Source organism: Notechis scutatus, chromosome 4 (genome assembly GCF_049901735.1).
Source record: "Notechis scutatus isolate UNSWTSFEM ecotype Mainland chromosome 4, rNotScu1.2, whole genome shotgun sequence".
Lineage (NCBI taxonomy): Eukaryota > Metazoa > Chordata > Lepidosauria > Squamata > Elapidae > Notechis > Notechis scutatus.
The window spans coordinates 76,842,603-76,858,398 of record NC_142012.1 but is presented as its reverse complement, the minus strand read 5'-3'; the positions used below and the strand labels follow the sequence as shown (position 1 = coordinate 76,858,398).

Below are 15,796 nucleotides of genomic sequence, written 5' to 3'. Positions count from 1 at the left end.
AACTGGCGTGGCTGAAGCCTCAAAGCATTTCCGGCTGAAATACCACAGGACTCAAAATTTTGTTGCTTCTTGTTTATTTCAAATTGTTTATATTTGCCTAAACCCAGCACAGGGATTGCCAAAAAAACCAAAACAAAAAAATAGTGCAAAAGCAGTTTAAATACTAGAAAGACAAATTGAAAAGAGCAAGTTAAAATGACGTGCCTCGTGTTTCCGCCCAGAATAAAAAGTGTCCCAGGTTCTTAAAAGCCAGGAAAGGGCAGCGCCCCCCCTCCCCCAGCCTTTTGGGCACCAGGGACTGGTTCCTGGGGATGTGCTTTTGTGGATGCTACCTGCACCCCCATAGATAACAGGTAATCAGAGTTGGAAGGGACCTTATAGGTCATCTAGTCCAACCCCCCGCCCAAGCAGGAGACCCTACACCACTTCTGACAAATGGCAGTCCAGTCTCTTTGAAAGTCTCAACTGATGGCGCTCCCACAACTTCCGAAGGCAACTTCTGTTCCATGGGTTGATTGTTCTCACTGTCAGACAGTTCCTCCTTATTTCTAGATTGAATCTCTCCTTGTTCAGTTTCCATCCATTATTCCTTGTCTGGCCTTCAGGTGCTTTGGAAAGTAGCTTGATCCCCTCCTCTCTATAGTAGCCCCTCAAATATTGGAAGACTGCTCTCCTGTCTCCCCTGGTCCTTCTCTTCCCTAGACTAGCCAAGCCCGGTTCCTGCAACCGTTCTTCATATATTTTAGCCTCCAGTCCCCTCATCATCCTGGTTGCTCTTCTCTGCACTTTTTCTAGAGTCTCACCTTCTTTTTTATAGTGTGGTGACCAAAACTGGATGCAGTGCTCTAGGTGGATGGAGCTTTGCTTGTTTGTGTCACCTGGTTTCTGGCCCTGCACCAATACATGGACAGGGGTGGATTGGGTTGGGGACCCTTGCTGGTCTAATTTCTTAAGTAAGCGTAACATTGCTATAGCCCAGGAGTCTCCAAACTTGGCAACTTTAAAGCCTTGTGGACTTCAACTCCCAGAATTCTCCAGCCAGCTATGCCGGTCAATCCGGATCTCTTGCTGACTACGTATGGAGGTGCAATCCTATACTCTTCTTGACACCTGCTGCCTTTAAGGCTGTGTTGTCAACATTTTGGTTTCGCCTAGCAACCCCGGCATTTCCTAGTGGCCTCCCATCCAAAGCACCTAGAAGAGAACAACATCCTGGAAATGACGTTGGGGTGCTGAACCCTTGGTGTCACAAGGCCAGTGGCTCTTGGAAATCCTCGGTTTTTACAAAACCACGTTGAAAGGCTCACCATTTCCTCCTCCCCTTTCCGCACAGACCCCATTTTCAAATCTGGATGCTGCTCAGAATCCATTACTGAGGCAGCGCAGTCTCATGCTCAAGTTTGAAGTCCTAATTTTCACCCAAACGTAATTTTCATTTAAAAAAAAAAAAAGGACTTGCCCATCCGGTTTATGAAGAAGCCACTCTCCCCACCCCCCACATGTGGCTTTGTTTATTTCCAGCTTGCCTGCTTCTAAAATGAGCTTGCCGGCAGTCATGGAACCGCAGTTGAGTCAAGCGAGCACCGGTTCTATTTATTGCAACTGGGGGAAATCCTTCATTCTCAGAGCGAGTGCCGTAGATCAAGAAACTCGATCCGTCCTTGAGGTAGTTCTCCTTTCCCTCCGGTATCCTCGGAGAGGCCTTCGCATGGCGCTTGGCCAGTTCAGCTTGGCCACGGAGTCTTTCCTGCCACACTGGCCACGGGGTCTTCCTTCCTAAGTCAGCCTTCTCCAAACTGTCTAACGTGGCCTTCCCTCCATTCCTAAGAGGTCTGTAAGGGGGCTCACCAGCATGCCTACCGTCCCTGTCCTACTGTTCCCATCTATTTGTCCTCCTTTATTATGTACACTGCTCAAAAAAATAAAGGGAACACTTAAACAACACAATGTAACTCCAAGTCAATCACACTTCTGTGAAATCAAACTGTCCACTTAGGTAGCAACACTGATTGACAAATCAATTTCACATGCTGTTGTGCAAATGGAATAGACAACAGGTGGAAAGCAGAGGCAGTTAGCAAGACATCCCCAATAAAGGAGTGGTTCTGCAGGTGGTGACCACAGACCACTTCTCAGTTCCTATGCTTTCTGGCTGATGGTTCGGTCACTTTTGAATGCTGGCGGTGCTTTCACTCTAGTGGTAGCATGAGACGGAGTCTACAACCCACACAAGTGGCTCAGGTAGTGCAGCTCATCCAGGATAGCACATCAATGCGAGCTGTGGCAAGGTTTGCTGTGTCTGTCAGCGTAGTATCCAGAGCATGGAGGCGCAACCAGGAGGACAGGCCAGTACATCAGGAGACGTGGAGGAGGCCATAGGAGGGCAACAACCCAGCATCAGGACCGCTACCTCCGCCTTTGTGCAAGGAGGGACAGGAGGAGCACTGCCAGAGCCCTGCAAAATGACCTCCAGCGGGCCACAAATGTGCATGTGGCTGCTCAAATGGCCAAAAACAGACTCCATGAGGGTGGTATGAGGGCCCGACGTCCACAGGTGGGGGTTGTGCTTACAGCCCAACACCGTGCAGGACGTTTGGCATTTGCCAGAGAACACCAAGATTGGCACATTCACCACTGGTGCCCTGTGCTCTTCACAGATGGAAGCAGGTTCACACTGAGCACATGTGACAGACGTGACAGGGTCTGGAGACGCCGTGGAGAACGTTCTGCTGCCTGCAACATCCTCCAGCATGACCGGTTTGGCAGTGGCATAGCCCTCCATGTGCTCGCCAGAGGTAGACTGACTGCCATTAGGTACCGAGATGAGATCCTCAGACCCCTTGTGAGACCATTTGCTGGTGCGGTTGGCCCTGGGTTCCTCCTAATGCAAGACAATGCTAGACCTCATGTGGCTGGAGTGTGTCAGCAGTTCCTGCAAGATGAAGGCATTGATGCTATGGACTGGCCCGCCCGTTCCCCAGACTTGAATCCAATTGAGCACATCTGGGACATCATGTCTTGCTCCATCCACCAACGCCACCTTGCACCACAGACTATCCAGGAGTTGGGGGATGCTTTAGTCCAGGTGTGGGAGGAGATCCCTCAGAAGACCATCCGCCACCTCATCAGGAGCATGCCCAGGCGTTGTAGGGAGGTCATACAGGCACGTGGAGGCCACACACACTACTGAGCCTCATTTTGACTTGTTTTAAGGACATTACATCAAAGTTGGATCAGCCTGTAGTGTTTTTTTTCCACTTTAATTTTGAGTGTAACTCCAAATCCAGACCTCCATGGGTTGCTAAATTTGATTTCCATTGATAATTTGTGTGTGTTTTTGTGGTCAGCACATTCAACTACGTAACGAACAAAGTATTTAATAAGAACATTTCATTCATTCAGCTCTAGGATGTCTTATTTTTGTGTTCCCTTTATTTTTTTTGAGCAGTGTATATACTTCTACCAGTTTATATGTTTATATGTGATGTTCAGAGGTGGTATTCTACCTGTTTGGCCCGGTTTGGCCGAGCTGGTAGTGGCAATGAGCAGCGGAGACTGAACCAGTTCTCTCTGCCACTCTGCCTGCCTGGGCTCCCGTCCTCACCTTCATCCTCTGCTTTTGAAGTGCAGCTGCTTTGCGTGGCACAGAAGTGCAGCTGCACGGCAGCTGCTGAAGTGACCGGGATCGTGCAGGCTCGCAGGAGGTGAGTTGGAACCCTTCTGCGTCAGCGCAAAGTCAACCTTTGGTGCATGCATGCACGCAAAGTCTGTGTGTGTGCATGCAAAGCGCGCCCACCAAGCCATGCCCACCGAACTGGTGGTAAAAACTTTTTGAATCCCACCACTGGGCGGTATTCAGCAGGTTCTGACCAATTCTGGAGAACCGGTAGCAGAAATTTTGTGAAGTTTGGAAAACCAGCAAATCCCACTTCTGACTGGCCCCGCCCCCATCTCTTCTCTGCCTCCCATCGAGTCCCAGCTGATCGGCTGGGTCTCCTTTGGTTGCCCTGCAAAGGAGAATGGAGCTGGAAAGCAGGTTAGTGGAGTGGGGAGGGAATGGGGAGTTTGCAGTATCCTTCCCCTGCCACGCCCACCAAGCCACTCCCACAAAACCAGTAGTAAAAAAATTTTTGAATCCCACCCTGGTTATGTTCATACTTAAGACTTCTTTTCTCATGCATGCTTGACTAAACTAAACTAAAATAAATAAGATAAATAAAAGCTAACTCCTGAGTTTGACACTACACAGTTGGGAAAGGCAGGAGCGGGGAGGTGGGGCTTTGGATGGCCTTGGAGGGCAGAGGGGATGGCTGTGGGGTGAGGGGCAGAACAAGGCAGTGCAAGGCTGCCTCTATCTGGGTCCAACGGGGTTGAAGGGAAACCTCCGAGGGGAGGAGGGCGTACTCGGGAGTGACTCCACCTTGTTCCAAGGAAACAAACACCAAACGGAGGTGACAGCAAAACCTTTTCGTGATTCTTTATGCTGGCTGGAGAATTCTGGGAGTTGAAGTCCACCCGTCCTAAAGCTGCCAAGTTTGGGGACCGTTGTCCTAGGGAGCCAGGCTGGACTCCGGGGAAACGTTCTGTGGTGTGTGACTTTCAGCTGCAGTTCTGTGTGGAGGTGGCTCCTGGCATCCTCCCAAAGGGCTTCCTCCCGCTTTCTCCTTCGGGCACGGCTTTTCCTGGTGGTCTCCTATCCCGGCCTGATCAGTTCCAAGCCGGGCTGGGTTTGCGTGATCTCCCTTTTTCTGTGGGGCAGAGGTTGGCTCAGTGCTGCAGGACCCAGAGAACCCGGGAAGGCATTTCCAAGAGAGACAAATGGTACAGTGGGAAACGTGTGGCTTAGACAGAGATGGGGAGTTTGAATTTGACTCTGCATGTATCTCCAGACTTAGCAATTTAGCAACAGACTTGTGGACTTCCATTCCCAGAATTCCTGAGTCAGCTATGCTGGCTGGGGAATTCTGGGAGCTGAAGGCCACAAGTCTTCAAGTTGCCAAGTTTGGAGAACCCCGTATTAACCCAAGTTAACCCCTGGTCTGTGAAAGCAGCCTCTGACCTGGATGGCCACCCCCTCCTGAGCTATCAGTTGGCTAACCACCTTTAACCCAACATGCTCTGCAAACCCTACTTGGGTATCATCCTCCTGGCTATAAATTCAGATAAAAGGAGCTGGGGATAATAATAATAATAATGACAGCATCTTCTGAGAGTTTCCAGAGCTAAATGGGATTAAATGCTGGAAGACAAGAAATTCTTTCTTTCTTATTGACTTTTTTGCAAAGAGAAGCTTTGCAGGAAGCATATTTCTCTTTCTCTCTCTCTCCCTCCCCTCCCTCCCTCCCCCCCTCTCTTTCTCTCTGTCTCTGTCTCTCTCTCTGCATCTGTCTGTCTCCCTCTCTCCTTCCCTCCCTTCCTCTGTCTCTGTCTGTCTCTGTCTCTCCCTCCCTCCCTCTCTCCCTCCCTCCGTTTCTGTCTCCCTCCCTCTCTCTCTTTCTCTCTGTCTCTGTCTCTCTCCCTCCTTCCCTCCCTTCCTCTGTCTGTCTGTCTGTCTGTCTGTCTCTGTCCCTCTCCCTCCCTCCCTCCCACTCTTTCTCTCTGTCTGTCTCTGTGTCTCTCCCTCTCTCCCTCCCTCTCCCTGTCTCTCCCTCCCTCTCTCCCTCCCTGTCTCTCTCTGTCTCCCTCCCTCTCTCTCTTTCTCTCTGTCTCTGTCTCTCTCCCTCCTTCCCTCCCTTCCTCTGTCTGTCTGTCTGTCTGTCTCTGTCCCTCTCCTCCTCCCTCCCTCCCACTCTTTCTCTCTGTCTGTCTCTGTGTCTCTCCCTCTCTCCCTCCCTCTCCCTGTCTCTCCCTCCCTCTCTCCCTCCCTGTCTCTCTCTGTCTCCCTCCCTCTCTCTCTTTCGCTCTGTCTCTGTGTCTCTCCCTCTCTCCCTCCCTCTGTCTCTCCCTCCCTCCTTCCCTCCTTCCATCTGTCTCTGTCTCTCTATCTGTCTGTCTCTCCCTCCCTCTCTCTCCTCCCTGTCTCTCTGTCTCCCTCCCTCTCTCTCTTTCGCTCTGTCTCTGTGTCTCTCCCTCTCTCCCTCCCTCTCCTCTGTCTCTCCCTCCCTCCTTCCCTCCTTCCATCTGTCTCTGTCTCTCTATCTGTCTGTCTCTCCCTCCCTCCCTCCCTCTTTCTCTCTGTCTCTGTCTCTCTCTCTCTCCCTCCCTCTTCCCTCTCCCTCCTTCTGTCTCTGTCTCTCCCCCTCCCTCTCTCCCTCCCTCTGTCTGTCTCTCTCTCCCCCTCCTCTCTCTCTTCCTTCCTCCTCACCCTCCTCTCTCTGTCTCTCTCTCATGCTCTCTCTTTCTCTTGTCTTCCCCACAAGCTCTACAACAGCATCTGTTGGTGGCTACATTGCTCCCACCCGGGACAGTTTGGTTCTCCTTTTCTACAGAAATCATTTTAGTTCCATCGTATTCACAATACTGATTTACTTGTGGGGCGGGGGAAGGGAGAGAGAGAGGGAAGAAGTTAGCAATTGTGTCTTCTTAGATGACTTTTTTTCTTTTTCAAACCATTGACTCAGACATTCCATGCTACCTTGAAAAACGATTTATATTTTGCCATTCTTTTTAATTATTATATTCCACAAAAGCAACATTTAATAAGTCAGTTTGTGGGGGTGGGGGGAAATCTCCAGTGCATACAAAAATAGACTGTTTTTCCCTCTCCTTTTATAAAAATGGGAATATTAAGAGAGAGAACTACGCAATTCTTATTTAACAGGTTAGAAACTTTTCTTGACCCCCCCCCCCTCTGTTCATGATTAAAACCTGCCCTTCCTCCCCTCCCTGCCCTCCCCCAGGATTAATAAGGCAACCAATTTAACATGCAGCCACAGTCCACATATTTAAAAAGGCATCAAGGACATCTCGGAAAAGTTACGGAGCTGCACCCCGGATAACAGATAACAGATAATCAGAGTTGGAAGGGGAGAGAGAGAGGGAGAGGGAGAGGGAGGGAGGGAGGGAGAGAGAATGCAAGAGAGGGCAAGAAAGAGAGAGAGAGAGAGAGAGAAAGAAAGAAAGAAAGAGCAGGAGAGAGAGCAGGAGAGAGAGAATGCAAGAGAGAGAGAAAGAGAGAGAGAATGCAAGAGAGAGAATGAAAGAGAGAGAGAAGAGAGAGAAAAAGAATGCAAGAGAGGGCAAGAGAGAGAGAGAAGAGAGAGAAAATGAAAGCAAGAGAGAGCAGGAGAAAAGAGGCGCCTTCAGCCCCAGGAGCTATGAATGATGTTTCCAAGAACGCGCAGGAAAATGTAGCCAAGGGGAAACAATTGCTGCTCCGTAGTGGGAGGAGGAGAAAAGTTGACTTATTTTTAAAGAAGGGATTTTCCCCCCCACCCACCCGCAGAGGAATAAATATTGCCTCCTGTCTCGCCCAGCCCCCATTGCACTCGCTCTTCTGTCTCTGTCCGACGCCGATTTTTCAAGTAAAACCTTTTCCGCAGCCGTCCCGACGACGGAGAGTTGCGCGAGGCGCGCTCCCCGCTCTTGCGCCGCGCCAGTCCTTCGGCTCCCGGCTTCTAAAGTGCACGCAGTCCTCCCTCCGTTCCTTGCTGGCCCGTCGCCGGCTGCCCCTCTCCGCTTCCTCCGGAGTAGAGTTCCCCCATTTCCCCAGGCGGCGCTTCCCAAGCGCTCCCCCGGAGCAGCTTCCGCGGTTACCGGCCGGGGGAGGTGAGCGCGGGGTTCAGGCGCAGCAATCCCGGTGCGCGAAAACCAGATAACAGATCATCAGAGTTGGAAGGGACCTTTTGGTCATCTAGTCCAACCCCCCCCTGCCTAAGCGGGAGATCAGCCGCCCGGAGCTTCAGGGCGTCCGCGTCCGGGCTCCGCACGAAGGCAGGCCAGTTGCGCCGGGGCCGGGCGTCGATTGAGGGGCCCCGGCGGCGGCGGCGGCGGCTGCTGCCCCGGCGACCTTGCGCTCCTTCTGGCGCAGGTGGATCTTGGTGTGGCGTTTGCGCTCGTCGCTGCGGGCGAACTTCCTGCCGCAGAAGTCGCAGGCGAAGGGCTTCTCGCCGGTGTGGGTGCGGATGTGGGTGGTGAGGTGGTCGCTGCGGCTGAAGTTGCGCATGCAGATGCGGCACTGGAAGGGCTTGTGGCCCGTGTGGATGCGGATGTGGCGGGTCAGTTCGTCGGAGCGCGAGAAGCGGCGGTCGCAGCCCTCGGCCGGGCACGGGTAGGGCCGCTCGTGCACCGGGGTCTTGCTGGGCCGGTTGGGGTACTTGCGCGGCCTCAGGATGGGGCGCAGCGGCAGGCTGCCCGGACCCCCGTAGGCGCCCGGCGCCAAGCGCGCACTGATCGCTGTCCCCGAGGAGGGTCCGTCGCTCAGTCCGCTCGGAGGGCCACCCAGCGTGAAGTTGCGGATGGTGGAGAGCGGTGTGAGCGGCGGCGGGGCGCGCACCGAGTCTAGCGCGCAGGGGAAAGGTTTGCGCTCGGGCGGGCCGTGGAAGTCGCGCTGGCTGCACGGCGGGGGCGGCGGCGGCGGGGGCGGGGGCGGCGGCTGGAAGAAGCCCGCGTACTCCGGGATCATGGAGAAGAGGCCGGCGGGGTCGGCTCCCACAGACCCCACGTTCTTGGGGGAGTGGTGGTAGGAAGGGGGCGGTGGATAGGGCCCCGTCGAGGCGGCCAGGAAGGGCGAGGAGCCGTCCGACGGCGCCGGCTGTTGCGCCTGGGCTTGATAAAGCTCCCCGCAGGAGGAGTAAGGCGGAGGCGGTGGCGGCGAGTAGAGATGCTCCAGGTCACCGGCGGCCAGCGCCATGGCGCACCCGTGGCCCCCGGGGGTTCCAACGGAGGCGGTGGATGATGGAACAGCTGCAGCGGAGACCGGGGGTGCAGTCGATGGAGCTGCCACTCCCTGCAGGATGCCGGCGCTCACCAGGTTGAGGATGCCGTCGGCCGCGTAGCAGCTGGCGCCGGGATACTGCGGGTCGATGGAGAACTTGCCCATGTAGGTGAAGGATTGGCTGCGCGGCGGCGGCGGCGCGAACCCGCTGCAGGCGTATTGCAAGTCCAGCGCTCGCTTGTCGCTCATATCCGTCCCGATCAGGCCATCTGGAGGACGGAGGGAAGAGAAAGTCGGGTCAGCCCCGCGCATCGGGACCCCCAGCGGCCAGGCAGCCTGCGCTGCTGGGGCAACTTAGGATCGCGGTGCGTTTGAGGCTTGTGGTCTCTCCCGAGGGCTACGCGGGGAGATCGGGAACGGGACGGGGAGTGTGACCAAAAAAGCCCCGGGGGCCCAAGAGGGTTTCAAGTTCTCCAAGCCCTGTGCCCGCTCCTTTTCCGTTTAGCCGATTAAACGCTCGGGTAGGTGCCCTGGCCCTCCAGGCGGAGGTCCTTTCCCTGCGCCCGATCCTACAAGCTCTCAAGTAGTTCCGACCCTTAGGGGCAAACAGAGCTTCTTTTGAGCTGACCCCACGAGAAAAAGCCCAAGATCCGGCTCTCAGATCCTTGGGCGGCCCGGGACCGAAGTCCGCCAAGGGATTACTACTAGTAGTTGGAAGCTTTTGCTCGCTCGCCTCAGCTTCTTGGGCGGGAGTCTCTCACCGGTCCGGCCTTTGGGGAGCGGAGGAGGGGGGGGAACCAGCGTGCCTCCGCTTTCCAAAGGCTCCAGCGCAAGCCGCTACTTCAAGTCCGCCGCTCCGCAAGGCTCCGCAGGTGGGCGCGGGAGTCCGGCCGCCCCGTCCACTTATGCTTTGTCCGCCCCCCCCCCCGCCCCGTGGGTGTCCCCGCCACCGTTTCCCTCACCCCCCTTCCCTCATGCAAAGGCCGAAGGGGCCTGGGGTGGGGGGGAGAGAAGGGTGGGGGGAAAACTTACCGCTCAGCTGATCAAACGGTGCGCCCAGGTCAACAGTGGGGAAGCCGATGGCCGACGCCGGCAGAGCGCCGGCCACGTCTTCCGTGGGGTAAAGGCCTTCGGGCAGGTGCACCAGCCCGCTGAGGGTGACGGGGATTTTGTCCACCGCCTTGGCGGTCATCCTTGGAGTGAAGACCCCCACCCCCCAGCCCACCCCGGCCTGGTCCAGGGGCCGCTTATTCCTCCCGGGAAGGGCTCGTCCCGTGTTTCCCCTCCCGAATGGGGCTGAGATGCTTATCTAGGGAGTAAGTCTTGAGGGGAGGGAGGGAGGGAGGGCAGGGCTCCTGGGAGACAGGTGGTGGTGGTGGTAGGGCCCACATTGGCCAAGCGCCGCCAGTGGGGCTTAGAAGCGCTCCCCGTGCCTCGCTGCGCCCTTCGGACCCCTCGCGGCTCCGCGCAAACTGCAAAGTCGGCTCCAAGTATTTATGGGGGCGGCCGTGAATGCCGCGACGTCACTGCCCATATAAGGACTGAGGAAGAGGGGAAGGGCGGGGGCTCGCCGTCACGGGGCCCATCAGCAGCCTCCCACCCACCCACGCCCCACCCCAGGGGCTGCTGCTGCTCCATCTCCAGGCGGGTCGGGGCTGCAGACCCCAGGCGGGCAGGGTGGGTTGCCGACTCCGGGCCGGAGAGGCGGGGAAAAGGCCGGCGAGCCCCGCCAAACAAGGGCAGCATCCGGCTCCGCACCCGCGCCTGCCTGCCTTTTTCGCGGCAGCCTTCCGGAGAGAAAAGCGGGGGCGGCCGAGGCCGAGACGCGCCACCTCCCTCGCCTGCTCGCCCGCCCGTCCCTCCCTCTCGGCTCACGGGGTGGGCTGCCTCTCCCTCCCATGACCCCCGTCCCAAGACCAGAGCCCCCCAGCGCCGCCTGGGCGAGGGGCGTTGAGCGGCCGAGGGAGCGGCGGCGGCGGCGGCGGCGCTCGGAGAGCCGGAGCCCGGGAACGGGCCCAGCCAAGCCGCCTGCTGGACAGCTCCCGGTTGGCCGGGAAGGCTTCCTGCAGCGGAGCCGGCTGGCTGACTTCCGCACGTGCTGCTACTACCGGGCGCAGCTTTTTCTCCGGGGAGTCCCGGAGGCTGAGCGCGTCTCCCGCGGGCTTCCTAAACACCCAGCCTCCTCCTCCTCCTTCTCTTCTTACTACTACTACTCCTATTACTACACCTACTCCTACTATCCCTATTACTCCTCCTGCTACTCCTAGTCCTACTACTATTACTATGCCTACTCCTACTTTCCCTATTACTACTACTCCTGCTACTACTGCTAGTCCTAGTCCTACTACTATTACTACACCTACTCCTACTATCCCTACTCCTCCTCCTCCAGCTACTCCTAGTCCTACTACTCCTATTACTATGCCTACTCCTGCTACTACTATTACTCTCCTCCTCCTCCCGCTACTACTCCTACTCCTACTACTACCATTCCTACTACTATACTTTTACTACTACTACCCAGTTGTCTGTTCCTTCTCCCAAAGAAGGGGCCGTCTTCGCATGCTCAGAGGCGCTCTCTCCCTTTGACTCATCGGCGACGCGCCTCCTCCTTCCGCCCGTCTCGGGCAGGCTGAGTTAGGCTGGGCTTCAAACCGAGCCCTGCCGCCGGCGAGTCTTAGAAGGGCTCGGCCCGCGGGGAAGCGGCGGTCCCCCGCCCGGGCGGAGGAATTGGGAAAACGGATCGTAGGGAAAAGGAAGGGCGGGCGACCCAGGGAGGCCGATCGCCCTCTGTCACCCGGGGAGTCGCTGCGTCTTCTCCGCCAGCTCCGATGCCGCTACTCCGGGCTCCGCGCTGGTGCGTCGGAGAGGGCGAGCGCTCGCCGTTCTTGCTGACTCCCTGGCCTGTTATCTCCATCTCCTTCCCTCTCTCTTTCATTCTCTCCCCGCTCTCTCTATCGCTCTCTCGCTCTCTCTCCCTCCCTCCCTCTCTCCCCTTTCATTCTCGTTCTCTCTCTCTTTCCTCCTTCCTCTCTCCCCCTCCTCTCTCTCCCCCTCCTTCTCTCTCTCTCTCTCTCTTTCTCCCCCTCCCTCCTTCTCTCTCCCGTTCATTCTCTCTCCTCCTTTCTCCCTCCTTCTCTCTCTCTCTCTCTCTCTCTCCCCCTCCCTCCTTCTCTCTCCTGTTCATTTTCTCTCCTCCTTTCTCCCTCCTTCTCTCTCTCTCTCTCTTTCTCCCCCTCCCTCCTTCTCTCTCCCATTCATTTTCTCTCCTCCTTTCTCCCTCCTTCTCTCTCTCTCTCTCTTCTCCCCCTCCCTCCTTCTCTCTCCCATTCATTCTCTCTCCTCCTTTCTCCCTCCTTCTCTCTTTCTCTGTCCCTCCGCCTCACCCCACCTGGGTGGCTGCGAGGTGACGCTGGCGGGGCCCGATCCGTCTCTCACTTTGGGAAAGCTCCGGGCGGAGGTGCCGAGACCCGAGTTGCACCCGGCTTGCCAGAACTGCGCTAGATGCGGAAAGGGCTGAGGTTCGCGATCCGGATTTCCCAGGCTGGCCCCTGCAAAAGGTGGTTGGAAGCCGGCCATCTTCTCTGGCTTTCCAGGGACTCCCACGTGCTGCAAGGAAGAGGCCACCTGGCTTGGCAACGGAGCGCTCCGGGACCCTGCTGGGAGCTGCCTCCCTCCAGTCTCCTCGGGTCAGCTGCTGCTCGTTGGCTGGAACCCTAAGCGCCCTCCCCCCCTCCCTGCCCACGGAGCCTTTGCCTTGGGAGGCCCTGCCAGTCTCCAAAAGTATCTGGCTTCTTCTTCTTTCTCTTTCATTAAATATTTTTATTAAACAATTTTCCTCATTTTATAACACCATTTTCATTCTTTGCAACTTTTCGGTATTGTTATACATATACTTTACATACATTTTAATTACATACACACACACACACACACACACACTCCTTTATATATATTGTACCACTATAATATCTTTTTATCTCTTACAATATCTCTTACAATATTAGACAACACAGTATCAACAGTAGAGACCTTCAAATTTCTAGGTTCTACTACATCACAAGACCTAAAATGGACACCTAACATCAAAAACATCATCAAAAAAGCACAACAAAGAATGTTCTTCCTGCGCCAACTCAGAAAGCTCAAACTGCCCAAGGAGCTGCTGATCCAGTTCTACAGAAGAATGATTGAGTCTGTCATCTGCACCTCTATAACTGTCTGCTTTGGTTCTGCAACCCAACAGGACAGACACAGACTCCAGAGAGTAATTAGGACTGCAGAAAAAATAATTACTACCCACCTGCCTTCAATTGAGGACCTACATACTGCACAAGTCAAAAAGAGGGCTGTGAAAACATTTACAGACCCCTCACATAAACTGTTTCAACTCCTTCCCTCAAAACGATGCTATCGAGCACTGCACACCAGAACAACTGGACACAAGGAGAGTTTTTTCCCAAATGCCATCACTCTGCTAAACAAATAATTCCCTCAACACTATCCAACTATTTACAAAGTCTGCACTATTATTACATTAATCTTCTCATCACTCCTATCACCCATCCCCTCCCACTTGTGACTGTATGACTGTAACTTTGTTGCTTGTTTCCTTACAATTTATATTGACTGTTTCCTAGTATGATTTGATTGCTTATTGTACCCTATGACTATCATTAAGTGTTGTATCTGATGATTCTGGACTCTTGACGAATGTATCTTTTCTTTTATGTACACTGGGAGCATTTGCACCAAGACAAATCCCTTGTGTGTCCAATCACACATCTGCTCCGTTACTCTTGTAGCATCACTTATGCTCCCTGGTTCAATCTATGTTTTATTAGATCAAGTGAGGTACTAATGTCACCCTATAAAGCCTTAGTAAGGCCTCACCTACAGTACTGCATCCAGTTTTGGTCACCACATTATAAAAAAGATGTTGAGACTCTAGAAAAAATACAGAGAAGAGCAACCAGGATGATTTAGGGGACTGGAGGGTAAAACACACAATGAATGGTTGCAGGAACTGGTCATGGCTAGTCTAGGGAAGAGAAGGACCAGGGGAGACAGGAGAGCAGTCTTCCAATATTTGAGTGGCTGCCACAGAGAGAAGGGAGTCAAGCTATTTTCCAAGGCACCTGAAGGCCAGACAAGGAACAATGGATGGAAACTGAACAAGGAGAGATTCAACCTGGAAATAAGCACAAACTTTCTGACAGTGAGAATAATCAACCGATGGAACAGAAGTTGCCCTCTGAAGTTGTGGGAGCTTCATCACTTGAGACTTTCAAGAAGAGACAAATGGCAGTCCAATGACTGCCATTTGTCAGAGATGGTGTAGGGTCTCCTGCTTGGGCAGAGAGGTTGGACTAGATGACCTATAAGGGACTTCCAACTCTGATTATCTGTTATCTGTTATTATACTCCATGGTGCTTTTATTTTAAATTTTTGCAATAATCCCTGTGCTGCTTTCTCTATCTGCTCACTGCTAAATGACAATAATGAGAATTAAACATGGATTCACAAACTATATCAAACAGAGGGGTATTTTTTTCACCTTTTCGAAGAATTCTACTTTGATTTAAAACTTTTCTTTCCCCTTGCCACCCTGTGGGCAATGAATGAACTGCCACCAGAAAATGTTTCACCCTATTTCTAAAAGCCAAAAGGCTCAACTGTTCAAAAATAAAACAAGAGGCAAGTATTAAATATCACTGCCCTGGCTGAGGTTTAAAAAGTGTTTTAAAGCACGCAGCACAACTGAACAAATTCTACCAAATTAGAATTACTGTACACCATCACTACGCAATTCTATTAAACATTTCCGCAAACTTTTTTCAAACAAGCAAACGATTCTATGGGTGTGGCTTGGTGAGCGTGGCAGGGGAAGGATATACTGCAAAATCCCATTCCCTCCCCACCCCACTAACCTGCTTTCCAGCTCCGTCTTCCTGTGCAGGAGACCCAGCCGATAAGCTGGGACTCAATGGGAGGCAGAGAATAGATGGAGGCGTACTCAACATTTCCGCTATTGGTTCTCCAGAACTGGTCAGAACCTGCTGAATATACCACCTCTGACTGAAATGATATAAACATCTTACTGAGCTGAATCGACTCATTTTTTAAAATCTTCATCTTTAAGTGCTCTGGGTTTATTATATTGCGAACAGTTGCTGGAGTGCATCCACAGTTTCGTTGCACTTGTACAATGACAATAAAGTCCTCCTCCTCCTCCTTCTTTTTCTTCCTCTTCCTCTTCCTCTTCCTCTTCTTCTTCTTTTTCCTCCTCCTCCTCCTCCTCCTCCTCCTCCTCCTCCTCCTCCTCCTCCTCCTCCTCCTCCTCCTCCTCCTCTTCTTCTTCTTCTTCTTCTTCTTCTTCTTCTTCTTCTTCTTCTTCTTCTTCTTTTCTTCTTCCTCCTCCTCCTCCTCCTCCTCCTCCCTCCTCCTCCTCCTCCTCCTCCTCTTCTTCTTCTTCTTCTTCTTCTTCTTCTTCTTCTTCTTCTTTTTCTTTTTCTTCTTCTTCTCCTCCTCCTCCTCCCTCCTCCTCCTCCTCCTCCTCCTCCTCCTCCTCCTCCTCTTCTTCTTCTTCTTCTTCTTCTTCTTCTTTTTCTTTTTCTTCTTCTTCTTCTTCTTCCTCCTCCTCCTCCTCCTCCTCCTCCTCCTCCTCCTCCTCCTCCTCCTCCTCCTCCTCCTCCTCTTCTTCTTCTTCTTCTTCTTCTTCTTCTTCTTCTTCTTCTCAGAATGGCAAGTGAGCACGAAAAAGGAACTTTTTCCCCTCTACATGCAACCATGAAGAGTTCTGGATGCAGAGCAAGGAGGGGCTACCCTGTCCGATGCTGCCATATGTTGCTGAGTGGCAGCCCCCCCACACACACACATATTCTGGCTCTGGCCACAGCCTCATCCAACTCATTGCCCAGATTTTGTGCAGTCGCACTTAATTTTTTCTACCTATACACGGACATACACACAGACACACA

The 15,796-nt window shown here is 53.5% G+C and overlaps 2 protein-coding genes across 2 annotated transcripts in view; both read right to left on the bottom strand.

Annotated features, from left to right (window-relative positions):
• SHLD2 (shieldin complex subunit 2) overlaps positions 1–15,796 on the bottom strand; it is a 133,984-nt gene that overhangs the window by 17,319 nt on the left and 100,869 nt on the right. The window lies entirely within an intron of this gene.
• Positions 7,449–10,011, bottom strand: EGR2 (early growth response 2). The gene is made up of 2 exons (XM_026690764.2): positions 9,848–10,011; positions 7,449–9,084 (listed from the first exon to the last, which is right to left on the bottom strand). Exons 1-2 carry the CDS (start codon positions 10,005–10,007, stop codon positions 7,841–7,843), a joined length of 1,404 nt encoding a protein of 467 aa, XP_026546549.1. The 5' UTR covers positions 10,008–10,011; the 3' UTR covers positions 7,449–7,840.